Here is a 17,185-nt window from a genome sequence, read left to right on the forward strand (position 1 = left end):
TCCAACCCACAAAAAATACTCGTATTCCAGTTTGTTTATTTATTTTTTCCAATTGCATTTTTATCAACAAAAAATGATTAAAGTTAAATTAAAAGGAGAGTCGTACCCTGCGCTTACACGCAGGCTCTGCTTTTTTGAGAATACAAATCATTCTTATACCCAAAAAACTAGGCAACAAAAAACATTACTAGTTAGTAAACCTATTTACAAGTGGGTGGAAAATGCTGCTACACCGATTATATCTGGGCCCACTGAACGTTGGGCACTCGAGAATACTGGAAACATTTCGAAAACCTCGAATAGCAGGCGCATAAACGCAGTCACAAGGTGGAGTGGAGTCAAAATACAACATGTTACGTCAACGGCATATAAAAATATCGCATATATGGTGTACAGATAGCTAAATGCTAGATCTCTTTGGGCCGAGCCACTGTTATACTGGCATACGTTCGTAGCACAGTGGCGGGCCCGGGCTCTGGTAGAAGCGGTTAGTTGCAAAGCGTTTCGATCCTATAGGTAGGTTTAGGCGTACATAATGGCTATATAAAGTACACGGTTCAACAGTATAACAGTATTAGGCTTGAGCGTGTGCGCGTCTTGTATAACAGTTAGCGTGGGTTGCCTTTCGCTTACATCTAAATTGCCTTTGAGCAAAACGTTCTTATTGCATCGTACAAGTTAGACTTTCTCCAAAATACAAAAATGGTTAGTTACTCGTGACTCTCCATGGAATGGGGGCTGGATGGATGGGTGGCGACTCGATAGATAATAAATTAGATTTAAGCACTAACTCGGAATACGTTTAACTACGTAGTTATGGAATACATGTTATATATTTATATAAATACATTTATATATGGTGTATATCAAAAAATATTTAAACCACAATTTTCGCTAGTTAGTTCAAGTTCTCTTCGTTCCTTTGTCTTTTTTCTTCTTATTTGCTGTTGTGGGTGGGCTCCTCTCCTCAGATTCTTCGTTCTTCGCTCAGCTTCATGGCACAGGTTTCTTTCGTTCACTTCCTTCGCTCAATTTTTAGGCATATTCACTTAGTGTCAGACAGTAGTGGGTTAAACAATTAATTGCTTAGCATTTTAGTTGAGTTCGTTAGGTTAGTCGCAACAGTTGTTACCCTGTAATCTTAGCTACTACAATTATTCGCTTGGTTTCGCTTACACCATCTACGTAAATATTGCAACTTGTCAGTTATCTCTTTCTCAACAGGCACTTAACCTTCGTTTAGCTTAAACCTAGCATCGTATGTTAGAATGATAAAAAAAATAAACACTTTTCCTGGAATGAATGGAATTTTCGTCATGTGCGTATAACATTTGCGTTTTCAACAGCGGAACAGCTCACTGGCTCACTTCAGTTATGTACATCTAAAAGGCATTACATAGTCGTACAAAATGTCGCGTCGTACAGAATGATTATGGAAATATTACAGAAATTTAGTGGTATACTAGGAGTACGGGTTCCTTTGCTTCTGCATAGTACAAAAGCTACGACAGTTAGTAGGTAAAACAAGAGCTTCCTGAGTGCAACAATAAACGGCGCACAACACTTGACAATCGAGTATATGGATTTCGTAGAGTATATCCACGGCTAGCAGCGCGTGTTGAAATGCGTGCGAGCGGGCGGCGGTGGTGCGGCTCGCCTCCGCCTCTCCCCGCCCGCCGGACTCGCCGAGCCGGAGGAGCCCGTTCGGTGGCCCTGCAGGTGGCCATTCATCGCTCCCGTCGCTGGCGAGGCCACCGATCCTGCTCCTCCTCCCCCTCCGAGGGATGGGGCTGTCGCCGCCGCCTCCTCCCGCAGCTTCTGCTTCTGATCGCTGAGACGGGCGCCCAGGCGATGCACCTTCTCCGGACTCAGGATGTTCAGGCGCGTCGTCTTCGAGGACTGCTGCTGCTGCTGCTGGTGGGCAGCCACCGCTGGAGAGAGAAAACAAGGTCAGACTTTAGTTGGTATAGTTGAAATATATATCAATCGTAATAGAAATATAATAAATTAAAGTAAAGGCTACGAAAAGAGTGTCATATTTCAGGGATCTAATAATAAGTGTATTCTACGTTATAGCCATATATATATATATATATATATATATATATATATATGTAGCTTAAATTGAATTGCTAAATTTAGTAAGGAATCTAAGATATAATCATATATACAACCTATATTTAATAAAAAAAAATAGTTAGCAGGCAAATTTTTAAGTAGTTGGAGATGTAAAAATATATTACATATAAAATAATAATATAAATATTTGATATTTACTCATTGGCAAATTATGTAAGATAAGGCATTTAAAAAATAAAAGAAATATTTTATAATCACAAAAATCCATTAAATGCCATATTATTTAAAGTAAGGTGTTAACTAGTTACATTTTAAAGCCATTAAATGCCTCATTAAGTTAAGTAAGACATTAACTAGTTACATTTTGATATATTTTTAGTGAATTTAATAAATTGTAAAATGTTTTAATATTTTTAAAAATACAAAAAATGAAGAAGTCTTTTAAAACCCCAACTCCAAGTTCCTGCCTTTGAAATCCTTACCATTGGTCAACCGCTGGGCCGTGGCGGCGGTGTGCCGCTGGGCGAGGTGCTTGCTGGGCGACCCGGGGCGGTTGCTCCTGGTGGGCGAGACGCAGTTGCTGGCGGGGATTCCCTGGGCCTGGCGACCTGGCGGCGCCTTCAGCGGCTTCCCCTTGCCATTGCTCGTGGGCGGGCGATGATTGTTGCCCGATCGGTGCTGCATGGCCGGCTGCGGCGGCTGCAGTGGCAGCGTGAGCTTGTGCTTCTTGGGCAGCCAATCCGAGGCGGTGGGTGGACAACTGGCGGCGGAGGTGGTCAGGCTACTGGTGCCATTGCCATTGCTGTTCAAGTTGGGCGGCAGGTAGAGAGGCGGGTTGGTGGTACTGCTGCTGGTGCTGCCACTGAGCTGGCTCTTCGTCGTGGGCGCCGCCGTGGCCTTGCTCCTCTTGGGCGCCGGTGTGGCCAGCTGTTTGCCCAAGCCACTGGTGGCCAGGTTCTCCAGGGACTCGGCATGCTGCAGCTTCTGCCCCACCACCAGGGACACGGGCGGATTCTTGCGCCCAAAAATGGGAGTCTGATTGATGCGCTGCGTGCGCGGCGGCGGCGGTGGACAGTTGTTGCCGCCATTCAGGGCGGCGGCCTCGTGCTCCAGGCGCTGGAACATCTTCAGGGCCACGGGCGGTGTCTTGAAGAAGTTCCTCATGGAGTGCTGCGACTGGTTGAAGTTCCGCCGGCTGGCCTCCTCCAGATGCTCGAACTTGCTGCGGCACTGATGCAGCCGGTTCCGCATATCGTCGATGGCCAGCCGGTGCTGCTGGCAGTCCGCGCCGTTTGTGCCCTCGCTCAGCTCCTCCTTGGCCGCCTGCTCGACGCTGACTGCCTTCTCGTCCTCTTGTGGTGCCGGCAAGCTGTTCACCTCGTGGTAATTCAGACTCGTATCGCAGCTGGAGTCCACATCGGAGTAGGTATTCAGATCCCTCACATCCTGCAGCTGCAGCTCGGCGCCGGGACGCAGGTCCACCAGGTAACCGCGCTCGCCGAAGGGGCGACACTTCTTCAGGGCCTTCTTCAAGGCCCGCTCCTTGGACTCCGTTTCAGGGGTGAGATTGCGCCGCTCCTCCTGGGCGCCCAGGAAGCGCTGGCGCCGCCTGGCCCGCATGCTGTCACGCAAACGCTCGCCGCTCGGCGAGAAGTCCTTGCCCAGATGCGGCGACTTGGGTATATCCTGCGGCTTGATCACCAGGTTCTCCTTCTCCTTTTCCACGCTGCAAATCTCCGTTTCCGCCGCCATCTTCACCAGCTCATCGAGGTTGTTCAGGCTGCGCTGCGAGGTGGGCGACAGGGCGTCCTCGGAGCTGGCGTACCACTCGTGGAAGGTCTCGATCTCGTGCAGCAGGCGCTCGGGGGGCACTCGCTCGGCGGCGAGGTCGTCGGCCAGCCGCAGGAGCCACACGTGCAGCGTTTCGAAGCAGGGCCGCAGATCCGGATTGAGGTCGCAGCACACGAAGGCCACTTTTATGAAGGCCTCCGGGCACTGGGCGCAGAACTTCTCGCGAAACTCCTGCTGGTTGAGGCTGAAGTCCGAGTTGCGGGGCATGAAGTCGGGGTCGGCCTCCACGCGGCCAATGATCTGGAAGAGGTAAGGTAAGAAAAGATATTAAATAAGTTGGTAGACAAGAAAACTCGATGGTTATAGACGGAGAAGTAATCACTACTTGATAAATGCAGCACCATTTACAAAAAGATTTGTGCTTCTTCTGAGTTCGGTGTATTATTATATATATTCGATTATAAATATTTGTTTTTAATATTAATTATTATATTTTCTTTAATATTATAAATTAGGTCTGAAGTTTGAAACAAAGCGAAGAAGACATTTGCTCTCTCGCTTTATAAAAAATAAATATTTTTATCAGCATGTCCGTTTGTCCGCTTGTCCGTTAGCTTGTCCGTCCGATTCTACGCCATTTGGTCTTTTAGTTTTAAAGCTATGGAGATAAAGCTATTCCAAATTCCTTAATTCAATTGTAAGTAGTACATAATTCGGATCTGATTTGATAGGAAAACTAAATAATAAAAATAAGATTTAAAAAAAAATGATAAAAATTCTAGTTTTGTTAGTTTTTAATCAACGTTCTTTTATACTGAGGTATATATTATATATTTGAAAAAGATTTTATAACTTTAAATTAATTTTATTTTTAACTATACGACTATATTATATAGCTCTTATTTCTATAAAATACAAAATCGAATAGAATATGAAATAATAAATAAATATAAATCAAATTATGGCTTTGTTATTTTTTATCATATTCTGTTCCACTCTGGAGACTATTGTTTTCAGATTTCAGCTTTACAAAATGTTCTACTCAAAAAATTGGACTTATGTATCATATAACTATGAAAGGAACTAGGTGTATAATTATATATAAATAAAATCACTGCTTGTATATGTTTTTTGAATAAGCTTAAATATAATATCAACTGCATGCATATCAACCTAGCCTCCTTTTTGGCTTTCAAGCATAGAAACCCCATCTCACCTCGCACAGCATGATGCCGAAGGAGAACACGTCCACCTTCTCGTCGTACTTGAGGCCCTTCATCATCTCGGGCGCCATCCAGTAGGGATTGCCCACCACCGTGTACCGCTGCCGGCGCTGCCTGCTCTTACTGCGCCTGAGCGTTCCGCTCGGCGACATGGCCGCATCGCTGCCCGCGCCTGAACCATAACCGCCGGGCGTCATGTTGCCCCCGCGGTCCGTGGACGACACGCCACCGGGCAGACGCGGTGCATCCACGCTGCGCGCCAGGCCAAAGTCGGCCACTATAACCGAACGATCCTCGCGCACCAGGCAGTTCATCGAGTTCAGATCGCGGTGGATGATGTTCATGGAGTGCAGGTAGCTCATGCCGCAGGCAATGTCCCTGGCCAGGCAGACGCGCTGCGGCCAGGACAGGACCTGAGCCGGGTCGTGGATGAGCTCCTTGAGGCAGCCGCCGGCCACGTACTCCGTGACCATGTGCAGTTTCTTGTCCTTGTACAGCACACCGATGAACTTGAGAACATGCCGGTGGTCGAGGAGACGCAGCACGGCCACCTCCTTGATGAAGTTGCGCTGGGCCTCCTCGTCGGCACGGTGCAGCTCCTTGAGTACCATCACCTCGCCACTCTGTCGGTGGGTGACCTTGAACACCTTGCCGAAGAAGCCCTCGCCCAGCTTCTCGCCTATCACCAGATCCGATGCGCGAAAGATACGCTGTGGCTTCTGGACCACGCGGCAGGATTGCGTCCTGGACAGATCGTAGAGCTGCGGATGCGCGGAATGCTGCTGCGCCTGATGCTGCTCGTCCAGCAACTTGGACAGACTGGAGCAGCGCTCCTTCTCCTTCAGCTGCGTCATGGCCATGGCTCCTCCCCCTGCGCCGGCGGCGGCGTTGGAGGCGTTCGCTGGTGGTGGTATGGTGGTTGAGGCATTGGTGGCCTGCCTCAGTTTCCTGGCCTTCGAGCCCTGCTCCCCCGCCGTCTTGTAGAGCCGCTCTCTGCCCACCTCCACACTGGAGGCCGAAGTGCTGAGCGGCAGGATGAGTGTGGAGGCAGACATGGCCCGCTGGATGTCCGCCTGGCTGCAGGAGCGGCACACCTGCACCGGGTCATGCTCCACCGTCAGCTGGAGCATCTTCTCGTTGCTGCGGATGAGCTTGTCGATCTGCTCCACGGAGGAATCGCTGACGGGCGTGCCGTTCACCTCCAGAATGCGATCGCCAATGTGCAAGTTCGTGAGATTTACATCGATTCTAGGGGGGGAAAGGAAATAAACAGAGAATAGTGAGGTTTCCTTGGCGGGTTTTAGGTTTATATGATAGGTTTTTGTTATTCTTTATTTGTTCCTTAGGTTAGTGTTACCTATAGGGCGCCCCACAGCACTGTTCCGCCATCGAGGTCAGCCAAAGGAAGAAGTTACAGAACAAGCTGTTTCCAATTATCGTTTGTTTTAGGGGTAAGCATGTTTTTGGGGGAATGCAGAATGAATCGGAGGTCAAAATTAGTTCGAGATTATGGCTCAAGCAGTGCTTCAGAGAAGCTTTCTAACTAAAATAGCCGAAAGTAAGTCAAAAATAAATCAATAACAGAAGGAGAACAAATCGTTTAATGGCTCTAAAAGAGGCTAAACTTTAGGTAAAGCCAAGAGTCTAATTGAAATGCAAATACTTTGCACCACTTACACGTGCTGAATGCCAAAACTTTGCAAAAAACAAAGCATTATGAATGCAGTTTTATAAAAAATAAAATATACAAAGAAATTTGTTTTCTTTTTTTGGTTTACTATTTAAAAGTACACTGACAAAAGTGGCAAATGCTCGCAGATTGTTTGGAAATAAAAAAAAGGGGTGTCACTGAAACTATTTTTTATTGTGGATTTTTTCTAAAAAAAAAAGAGAATACCATCCATAAATTCTATTAATTTATTTATCATGTAGTTTTATGTATGCAAATTAGAAATTTAATTTTGGAGGTAGCAAAGCAAATGAATTTTCTTGACTTAGAAACCTTTTTTCTTTCTTAAGAAATTTTTGGATGGAATTCCTTAATTTACAAAATTTAAAAAAAAATATTCTTAAATTTTTAGGACCTTATGACACCATCTAGATTTATATTGAAATTATTATGATAAACCAAAAATGTTATATCATATAAAATGTATAGTAGTAATAAGTTCATTAAATATTATTCATTTAAAGACTCCTTTCTTTTGTGGGTTGTCATGACTTTTAAAACAAATCCAGTTAGTTGGACGAAAACAAAATAAGTGTCACAAGGTCTTAAGACAATAAAATAAAATATAATATTTATAATAATATTTTTATCTAAAATGTCCTACATAAGGGAAGTTTATGACTCATAAGGCCTTTAATATTAAAAACAAAACATAGGTGGCGTATTAATCATGATATATAATCCATTTTATGATCAATTTAATTTGTGAATTGATCTAAAAATAGAGTAAGTGCCATAAGACCTCAAAAAATAAAACAAAAATACAATCTAATATTATTTGTATTTAAAATGTTTTAAATTGGAGAATTTTATAACTCATAAGGCCTTTAATATAAAAAACGAAACATAGATGGCGTATTAAATCATGATAAAAGCTCCATTTCGTGAAGTTTATGGAGTGATTTCATGCAATTTCTGAGAGTTTCATACTCTAATCAGCTTTTAAAAATAAATAAAGTGAGCTGGTCAAAAATAAGTAAGTGTCATAAATGATTAACTTTCGTTATAATAATGACATGATTGGATCTAATTTCTGGTCATTTCTTACTCTGTAATGCGGACCGTGGGACAGCCGTCGTCCAGGGCCACGCCGTCGACCCGCAGGCCGGGCGTGGCGTCCTTGGGGATCTCGACCAGGCGGATGGAGTGCATCGGCTTGCCGGCCGTCGTGATGCGCGCCTTGGCGTCCGCCGGCTGACAGGACCGCTTGCCGTAGCACTGGCCACAGTAGAGCTTCGAGCGCTCGACCAGCGCGTACGACTCGCCCTCGCCGATGAAGGCGCCGCAGGCGGTGCAGCAGAAGCACTCCGGATGGAATTTGTGCTCGCCGGCGACCATGACGGGCCCCGTAATCACGGCCGTGCACTGCTGGCAGGCGTCGCCGAAGCGGCCGTAGTAGTCCTCGCGGCAGTACAGCAGTCCCTCGCGCTCGAAGTACCAGTTGTGCAGGTGGCCCTCGCACACGGAGCAGCGGAAGCAGTCGCAGTGCCACTGCTGGCCCAGGGCCATCACGATGGGCTCCTCCGGGTGGGGCAGCAGCTGGCCCCGGCAATGGGCGCACAAGGCCGGATGTCCTCCGGTGCCCATTGCAGATCCGTTTCCGGTTCCGGTTCCTGCTCCTGCTCCTAATCCTGAACCCAAGCCGGCTGCCCCGCGTCCACCGTTCGCCCGCAGGCGCTGCTGATGATGCATGGAATGTTTGTGTGCCTTGGCCCGATTACGTTAGCACTGTGGAAAACAACGAAAAGCGGGTTGAGATATTAACGAATGACGGAATAGGTATTAAATATAGTAAATATAGACCAGCAGTCACCATGAAAATATCATAAATTGCAAACGTATATATTCATGTGTGCTTGTTCAATGCCTTGCTGTAAGTAAGTGAACGCTTTTAAATATCAATCAATCATTATTACTGGAAAAAGAGATAGGTTTATCAGGAAAACCTATTGGTGCTTCAAAGCACTTCTTTGATTTCGATTGGAATTGTTAACTTTTTTGTTAAGTGCCATGATCAATGCCCATTTTAACATCTGTGTAAATAGGTTTTGGTACACTTTAAACAGTGTAGTTGAATGTAATTTCTTGGGGTAAAGATATAAGCTTTTTTAAAACTGTAGGTTTAATAGGAACCTATCACAATTAATACTGAATATTAAAACAAAAAATTGTTATTAATCCATAGATTCTAATAGAAAAGAAAAAGAAACTATAGGTATAATAATAACATATCACAATTTATAGTGAAAAAAAATTCGTATCAATCCATGAATTGTAATGAAAAGATTTCCGAAACCTTATATGCATGCTTACAAAATAAGAGAATGGAAAATTCTTACATTTTGTTACCTATCAAACAGTTTTTAATGACTACAATTTTTTTCTTTTAAAATTCCCAACCGCTTCTAGCATAGCGTAGACAAAATTTTTGGATACAGAAGATTATCTGAAGATATCTGATAAGAAAATGGCTCTTAAATACAAAAATAAATACAAAAATAGTAATTTTTTAGGAATCTACTAGAAAAAATGGTATCTTAAGGAAGTATCTTTAATATTTATCTATCAGATTTCAGATGCCTCAAATGATATCCAATTTTTTTCCCAAAAGGTGTGGCCACTGTAAATATGTCCAGAAATATTCACAATTAAACTAATGACAAGACCAAGCAAAACAAAATAAGTGACTGGGCAGTCGCACGAACAGGGTTCGCTTGGGAAATGGATCACTCCACGCGCGATAAGACTGCGATCCTGAGTCAGCTCCGCCCGTGAAATGCGGAGACCGCCTGATTTGGCCGATGGTCGAAGTATTGCCCATCGAGATACAGTGGGCACATGCAAAGTGGCCAAGTGTGCATTGTATCTCAGCATTGACCGTGAAAACGGAGTGGCGGCAACAACAATCGCGGCTCTTTGCAGTTGCAGTTGCACTTCAGCCGAGCTAACTGTAGTTGTTGTGCTTGCCGTCCCGCTCCCGCCCGCGCATAGGCAATGAATGACGAATGCGCCAGGCAGCACACGCTGCACTCACACCTGCATGCCGGCACAGTGGGCTCAATCAGAACCCCCCTAGGTTAATTAATTATTGCTAATTATTTTTCTATATTATTATATGTTTAACAAATAAACATATGTTACTCATTTTTAATCATAAATTATTAAATTTTATATAAAAAGAGCATACTAAATTGTGCAAATATATATATAAATTTATTGGTCACTGGTGGGTGTCGAAACCGAACTCAGGCATATATTGTTCTTTTCACAATATTTATGACGAAAGCCTATCTATATTGATTTGTCAATATATTCATTGCAAAATCAAGTGCTTTTATAGCAAATAACAGATTTTTTAATTTGTTTGTAAATCTTTTAAATTCGTCTTATAATAAAGTCTACAAATTTCAGCTATAATAAATATTTTTTATTGAACTTTTTATAGAAAATCGTTAAAAATTAAATATAGTTACAAAATATGTTGCAAAAATTTATCTTGACTTAAGTTTTTATCAAAAATATGTAAAATTAGATCAATTTTTTAAAAAAATAATCTTTTACTGGCTTGTCAATTTATTTTTAATAAACCATTTAAGAAAATGGTGAAAATTGTTATAAAATCAAGTAAAGTCCACTTAAGAATGCCGTTCTTTATCGTTAAACCCACAGAATAGTTATACTTAAAAGTAATTAACCGAAATATAAACTATTTCCGCTTGATCAACAGTAGCTGTCATAACTGGCGCTCCAATTTATGTTAATTAAGCCAATTAATCGCTGCGGCAATTTGCATGTTTTTGACCACCGAAGCCCATCGCTTTGCCCACTGTGCAAAGGCAGAAGCACAACACGCACACACACGTGCCGCGGGCGCACACGAACACGCGCACAGGTGCTGCACACACACGCACACACACACTGCCAGAAAATTTGTGTGGGGGAACGGGAACAACAACGACATTAGCAGAGCCAGCAACAACAAGCACAACAACTGGTTTTACCAACATGCGCGTCTATTGCTACCAGTTTGTTGTTGCCTCGGCTCAGTGTTGTTGTCGCTGTTGTACAGCAAACCAAACTAAACACACACACACACTTACATAATTGTTCGTTTGTATTGCCATTGACTTGACGCACATTTTCCTATTTAACTTTAACTCCCGCCATGCAATTGATGAACGCGTTCGCGAGCCGCAGCTGCCGAAATGGTTTTAGTTTAACGCACAAACTCGCCAACTCAAACAATAAAAAACAAATGCATAATAAACAAAACAACAACAAAACCACACAAAATAAAGTACTAGTGGTGGAGAAGCATCGATGACAACAGCAAGGGCAGCGAAGCAATCGATACATCGATGGCAAAGCGCTGACAAAACGGTCACTCTAAAATGTCAGGCGGTTTGTGTCTTGGCTGCACTAGCTAAAACCGTTGTTTTAAATTATTTTGAAAATAAAAAATCTTAAAATATTAAATAATTGATTATTTTGCTTATTTTTATATTATAAATATTATAAAATCTCAAATAAAACTACTTTCCCCATGGAACCCGTGAACATTTTGATAATGACAATGAAATACTCTCTTTTTATAACAAAAACAATACTGTCTTCAGCGTTTATTTTATTGTATACCTATCGTTAGCGTCTCTCACCAGTTTCTTTTTGTTTTTGGTCAGTTGGAAATAAAAAAGTGAAAACAAAACGTCCTAATAAATTAAGTGTACAGGGAATCATGAATTTGCCTACGATCGCCTTCATCCTTGGGCAGTGTTCATCCTGCTGCCGGAAGAGCTGCTGCTGGTCACTGTCGCCGCCGCAATTGACTGCGGCTCCTTGGCGGCCACCACGGCCTCCACGGCCTGCACTTGCTGCTGGACGTCCCGTCGCTCCTGCTGGCGCACCAGCTCGAAGTACAGGCCACGCTTGGCCATCAGTTCGTCGTGTTTGCCAGTCTAAAAAAAATACAGGGACAAATTATTCAATTATTTGTAAAAAAAAATCAGTTTTAAGCTTACTATTAATAACTTATTAATATTCAAAAATATGCCAAACATTTTTAAAAATCGGACTATTTACTAAGAAGTTATAGGCAAATAAAGAGGGAAAATCTAGGAAAATCCACACCTAACTTGCTCTAATGGGTATTTGATAGTCGACTAGAATTGCTTTGGCAAATTAAAAGAAGTAAAAATGCTTTAACAGCTCTAAATCGTAAGATTAAAAAAAAAAACACCAAAAAAATGGATGAAATCGATATTATTACCATTAAATATCGTTATCCTTTGTTATCGATACGATAGTTTTAAAAATATTTGACAGCCCTGGTTTAAGCCCATTCTTAAATTTGAAATTTTCAAAAATGTGCACTTCAGCTTAAATGTTTATGCTTAATTTCAATTTAAATATGTTTTTAACAAGAGCAAAAATCTGAAGAATCCACGCCTAAAATTTAGGGCCTATGTTATAAATTGACAATAATAGGGATACAAATCCACTTCCTAGCATGTCACCCGAATTTTGTTCAACCCCATTCCAACTCACCTCCACGACGCGTCCCTGGTCGAGGACGACGATGAGGTCTGCGTTCCGTATCGTGGACAGCCGATGAGCAATCACCAGGGTGGTGCGGTTCTTGACCGCCGTGTCCAGTGCCTTCTGCACCTCCGCCTCGCTGGTGGCGTCCAGGGCGCTCGTCGCCTCGTCCAGGATGAGGATGCGCGGGTTCTTCAGCAGCGCGCGGGCGATGGCGATGCGCTGTCGCTGGCCGCCGCTCAACTGGGTGCCCCGCTCGCCCACATGCGTGGCATAGCCGTCGGGCAGGGCGGTCACAAAGTCGTGCGACTGCGACAGCCGCGCAGCCGCATACACGTCCTCCTCGCCCGCATCCGGCTTGCCATAGCGGATGTTCTCCAGGATGGAGGTGCCGAACAGCACCGGCTGCTGTTCGATGAAACCGAGGACATTCGAGCGCAGCCAGTAGGGCGAGATGTCCGAGAGCTTGTACCCGTCCAGCTTGATGTTGCCCGCCGATGGCTCGTAGAAGCGCTCCACCAGCGAGGCTATCGTCGACTTGCCCGACCCACTGGCTCCCACCAGGGCCACCGTCTGGCCCGGGCGGAGCGTCAGGCTGAAGTCCTTGAGCACCACCTGCGGGTAGGAGCGAAATTGGAAGGGTCAGTTGGGTAGTAATATAAATTGGTTGGGCACATGCCGATCCTGAGCAGAATTGACTTTCCCTTTTTAGCATGCTACTCGTTTATATATTTTATAATACAGTCCCTAAGAGAGGTTGTTAAGAAAGGAGTTTTTAAAAAAATATTTTTAAAATATCAGAAATGGAAAAATAGTTGCCATTAGATTTAATTTCACTGCAGCATTTACTAATTTTAAAGGCTTTCTAATAGAGTTGTTTATCGTGAATATCGATTTAATGATAATTTTTTGTATAAAATCGATACAAAAAATGTTGGAAGCTTTCTTGAAAAATCTATGTTTTAAATATACCTAATCTAATTTTTTTTTTGGTAAAATAAAATAATTTAAAAAGATTTTACAGCTCCTGATCAACCTTCCATTGAAAAAAAAATATACAAAAATATCGAGTTTATCGATGTTTCTACTGGACATATTTTGAAAATATTTTTATCATTACAAATATATTCACAAATATTTGACAGACATACTTTCAATATTTAATCTGTATGTTTTTATGTTTTCGATTTTGGCATAGAAAACGAAATCTTTAATCTTTCTGAGGTAAGCGAAATGTAAAAACTATTAAATATATTATAAAGTATGTCTCATTTTATGTTTTTATATTAGTTTTTGGCATAGAAAAATTATATTTGAGACTTTCTGAGATAGCAAATATTAAAATAACCAAATATAACAAAAATTATCCACCTATTTGTTAAGAATAAAATATTTTATTTTTCTGGCAATTATTTTGTTTTCTATGGCTCTATATCAGTTTTTGGCATAGAAAGGAAATTACTTTTTTTTACTAGTCAGGTGGTAATCTTTTATCACTTCGTCGTAAATATAAGCCATAAACGTTTGTGGCGGTTATAAAGTGGTTATCTACTTGCGGAAGCGATAAGAAGCTGGTAAATATTACATAAAAAAGAGTTACGAGCCATTAAATAACACAACATTGATTTCCTTCGGAGACTTGGTAAAAATGTAATACTTCTTAAAGGATTAAGATTGGATTATACAGGCTTACTCACATGGTCCGGCCGCATGGGATACGCGAAGGAGACGTTCTCGAACCGAATCTCGCCGTGCAGCCGCTCCTGCGGGATGATGTAGCCGCGCAGCAGCTCCACCTGCGGCTGCAGCGAGAGGAACTCGAAGACCCGGCTGCCGGCGGTCATGCCCCTGATCATGGTGCCCAGCAGGATGGATCCCTGGGCCAGGGATCGCTGCACACCCTGCGAGGCCACCAGGAAGGCCATCAGGGCGCCGGGCGACAGGCTCTCCGTGGACATGAGGTGGCCGCCCATGAAGAGCGTCGATAGGACTAGTGTGTTGAGGAAGAAGTTGGTCAGGCCCTGGAAGATGGCGATGCCGTAGCCCAGCTCCTGCGCCAGGCGCGCCGCCTCATTGGTCTCCGCCTCAAACAGCTGCATCTCGCGGTACTCGCAGGCACTGGACCTCACCGTCCGGATGTTCGACAGTGCCTCCTCGCACACGCCTGTCGCTCGTTCCGCCTGCGCCTGCGAGCTTTTGCTCAGCGAGCGCAGCTTCCTGCCCAGATACGACATGAACATCACCACACACGGCACGCTGGCCAGCGCAATGGCCGCCATGTGGGGCGAGATCATGAAGAGCGATATACTGCCGCCGATCAGCTGGGCAGCGCTGCGCAGTCCCTGGGCCACGAACTGCTTAAACGAGGTCTTGAAGTCCTGCACATCGGCGGTCAGTCGGTTGACCAACTCACCCGTCCGGTTCTCGTCGAAGAAGGCGATGTCCTGCACGACGATCTGCGTGAACAGATCCTGCCGCATCTTGGCCGCCATCTGCTCGCCCACGCGGCTCAGCAGGTAGATGTACATGAAGGTGAAGCCCGACTGCAGCATGTACAGGCTCAGCAGGTTGCCGGCCGGCTTGCTCACGTCCTTCACGAACGAGTTGTGGATGGGGTCCGTCACGTAGGTGTTGGCATAGCGGGCCAGCGTGTTGACCAGGTCGCCGAGCAGGTTGGGGATGCGGATGTTGATGTACGCCACGATCAGGGCGGCCTGCGAGGAAAGGGGTTTAAGTTAGTAAATGGTTTTTATAGGTGCTTAAAGTTACTTATGTACTAAAGAAAAGTATATTTACAAAACCTTTTTCAAAGTTTATTAGCTAGCAACGTTTTCCAGCTCGTTCAATACCCATAATTAAAAATACCCTAAAACTATCAGGTTCTATAATTATAATTGGCATATATATATATCTATTTGAGATTACTTAGCTTTTTATAAACAAAACTATATTTAGAACACATGATATCATAAATGTGATGATGATATATAGGTAGGTGCATATGCCAAACAATTAATACCCTATATGTCAGCAAACCTATCCCATTAATGAAATAATAACCTGATATTCCCCATATACATAAGGTACTATAATTGGTATATTAATAATTCAATAAGCCGGAGTCCTAATACACCCTAAGTTTTATAATGTACTTCCACATTTTCTGATCTTCCTGTTCCTTGACCCTATATCTAGCTATTGATCCTTGATATTAAAACACTCAACATATTTTTGAGCAGCCTCTTACCATATAATAGAGCAAATATGTCTAAGATTCCTAACTTGACTCTTATTATAGCCCTAGGATGGCCTAAAATATGGTCTTTGGCCTAAGATAAAGTGCTGCTATTGATTCCTAACTTCTTGCTTTCCTGGCTGACGCCACTCCTAGAGCTTAAGAGCATCCATAGATAACATTGCTCCCTAGATCCTTGAGGACAACCCTCTATATATATTTATTACTACTCGGATTAAGTTTCCCTGAGGAATCCTAACTTCTTGCTCTCCAGGTACTCACTACTCCTAGACCCTAAGAGGCTCTATGGATTGCCCAGCTCCCTCCATCCTTGGGGACACCCCCTTTGCCACTTGTTGCTCTTCATCCTTAGGATAGTCCGAACGAAGCACTCACGCAAACGGCGCCGATGAGCTCCCAGAGGTGCGGCTCCAGGTAGGCCCACAGCCGCTGCCAGTCGAAGTGCTGTTCCGCCGCCGCATCCTCCTCCGGCTCCTTGCGCACGGCCAGCCGGCTGCCCTCGCAGTGGGCCACGGCGCCGCGGTGCCCCGCCCACCAGGAGCGGGCGCCCAGACCAAGGGTCAGACTGCCGCCGCCCCAGAGGAGAAGGCGGGTCGTGTGTAGCAGGCGGCTGGCATTGGTGGTCGGCAGTGGAGGCGGCACGGGCGGTTGGGGATGTGCAGCTCCTTTGGCGTTCGTGCCGCGCAGGTGTTGTCGCATCAGGCGGGCGGCATTCTGGAGGCGTGGCAGTGGCTGCTGCGCGGGCTGCAGCAGGTGGCGGCTGCGGGAGAAGCGGGCGTTTAATAATAACTCGACCTTTGATGGCTTGATGACATAACCCGAGTGGGGGCCAGGGGGGCGTGTTGTTGGCCCCGCCAGTTGGCTGGCCGCGGCGGATCGGCCGTCGCACCTCCCGCCGGCCCCGCACGGCGACCCCTACCTGCACAAGTCGCTGCTCCTGCCGCAGTTGGACACGAGTAGGCGCAGCATCTCTTCTCGTCTCGCGTGGCTTGCAAATATCAACAAAATACGCAAGCGCTAAGGCATCAGCTGGCGATAGGCACACACGGACACACACGGGCGCACACGCATGTGGCCAGCGATAGGCAGCTGGGAATTTATCGATATTTGTCAAAGGGGGAATTCCCGATTTCACTCCATTCAATCTTTTCTTAAATTCTTTGAATAATTAGGGTATCCGCCGAACTGTTGAATTGCTTATTTGTCGAGTTTTCGTCAACTGTTTATCAGCTGGTACATACATTAAATTAAATTTTTTATAGCAACTGTTGAATAAAAAATAACGTGAGGCCTTTGAAAAGAGAAAAGGCATAATTTTAATTTAAAAATATGATAAAATAAAAAATATATATAATACTAGATTTTGTTTAAATTGTATATTTAAAACTTAAAATTCATATGCATAATTTTTAAAATTTGTTTCATTTACTTCATTGTTAAAATATTTATTTAAGTCGATTTCGGAACATATGCCAATACAAAGAGAAAATATATTGGTCCCAATTGATATAAACGGAACAAAATTTTAGGACTTATAATTAACAATTATGTATTTAAAAATGTACTGCAAAT

The 17,185-nt window shown here is 44.1% G+C and overlaps 2 protein-coding genes across 5 annotated transcripts; both read right to left on the reverse strand.

The window, feature by feature from the left end:
• Window positions 1-24: 24 nt before the first annotated feature.
• Window positions 25-11,168, reverse strand: LOC108036069 (LIM domain kinase 1). 4 transcript variants are annotated; one of them, XM_044093088.2, is made up of 6 exons: window positions 10,923-11,168; window positions 7,871-8,550; window positions 6,451-6,516; window positions 5,087-6,341; window positions 2,562-4,170; window positions 25-1,931 (listed from the first exon to the last, which is right to left on the reverse strand). In XM_044093088.2, the coding sequence occupies exons 2-6, from the start codon at window positions 8,512-8,514 to the stop codon at window positions 1,606-1,608; spliced, it is 3,900 nt and encodes a 1,299-aa protein (XP_043949023.1). In that variant the 5' UTR covers window positions 8,515-8,550; window positions 10,923-11,168; the 3' UTR covers window positions 25-1,605. The 4 variants fall into 4 exon arrangements, with proteins under 4 accessions (XP_043949023.1, XP_050742738.1, XP_043949025.1 ...); XM_050886781.1 differs by lacking the exon at window positions 6,451-6,516 and having other exon boundaries at window positions 10,960-11,168; XM_044093090.2 differs by lacking the exon at window positions 6,451-6,516 and having other exon boundaries at window positions 10,923-11,164.
• A 258-nt stretch (window positions 11,169-11,426) lies between these two features.
• LOC108036333 (mitochondrial potassium channel ATP-binding subunit) lies at window positions 11,427-16,673 on the reverse strand. Its single transcript, XM_017112372.3, has 5 exons — window positions 16,533-16,673; window positions 15,989-16,373; window positions 14,055-15,071; window positions 12,367-12,972; window positions 11,427-11,777 (listed from the first exon to the last, which is right to left on the reverse strand). Exons 1-5 carry the CDS (start codon window positions 16,580-16,582, stop codon window positions 11,580-11,582), a joined length of 2,256 nt encoding a protein of 751 aa, XP_016967861.1. The 5' UTR covers window positions 16,583-16,673; the 3' UTR covers window positions 11,427-11,579.
• Window positions 16,674-17,185: the final 512 nt, after the last annotated feature.

This window comes from Drosophila biarmipes, chromosome X (assembly GCF_025231255.1).
Source record: "Drosophila biarmipes strain raj3 chromosome X, RU_DBia_V1.1, whole genome shotgun sequence".
NCBI lineage: Eukaryota > Metazoa > Arthropoda > Insecta > Diptera > Drosophilidae > Drosophila > Drosophila biarmipes.

What these genes read in the sequence shown, in the direction of transcription:
- LOC108036069 (XM_044093088.2), bottom strand. Translation starts at nt 8,514, where the DNA reads ATGCATCATCAGCAGCGCCTGCGGGCGAACGGTGGACGCGGGGCAGCC. An exon ending in TGCTGTGGGGCGCCCTATAG is followed by an intron (nt 6,342 to 6,450) that starts GTAACACTAACC and finishes TTCCCCCCCTAG; the next exon opens with AATCGATGTAAATCTCACGA. An exon ending in GGCCCAGCGGTTGACCAATG is followed by an intron (nt 1,932 to 2,561) that starts GTAAGGATTTCA and finishes TTCTCTCTCCAG; the next exon opens with CGGTGGCTGCCCACCAGCAG.
- LOC108036333 (XM_017112372.3), bottom strand. Translation starts at nt 16,582, where the DNA reads ATGCTGCGCCTACTCGTGTCCAACTGCGGCAGGAGCAGCGACTTGTGC. An exon ending in AGCTCATCGGCGCCGTTTGC is followed by an intron (nt 15,072 to 15,988) that starts GTGAGTGCTTCG and finishes CTTTCCTCGCAG; the next exon opens with GCCGCCCTGATCGTGGCGTA. An exon ending in ACCAGGGACGCGTCGTGGAG is followed by an intron (nt 11,778 to 12,366) that starts GTGAGTTGGAAT and finishes TATTTTTTTTAG; the next exon opens with ACTGGCAAACACGACGAACT.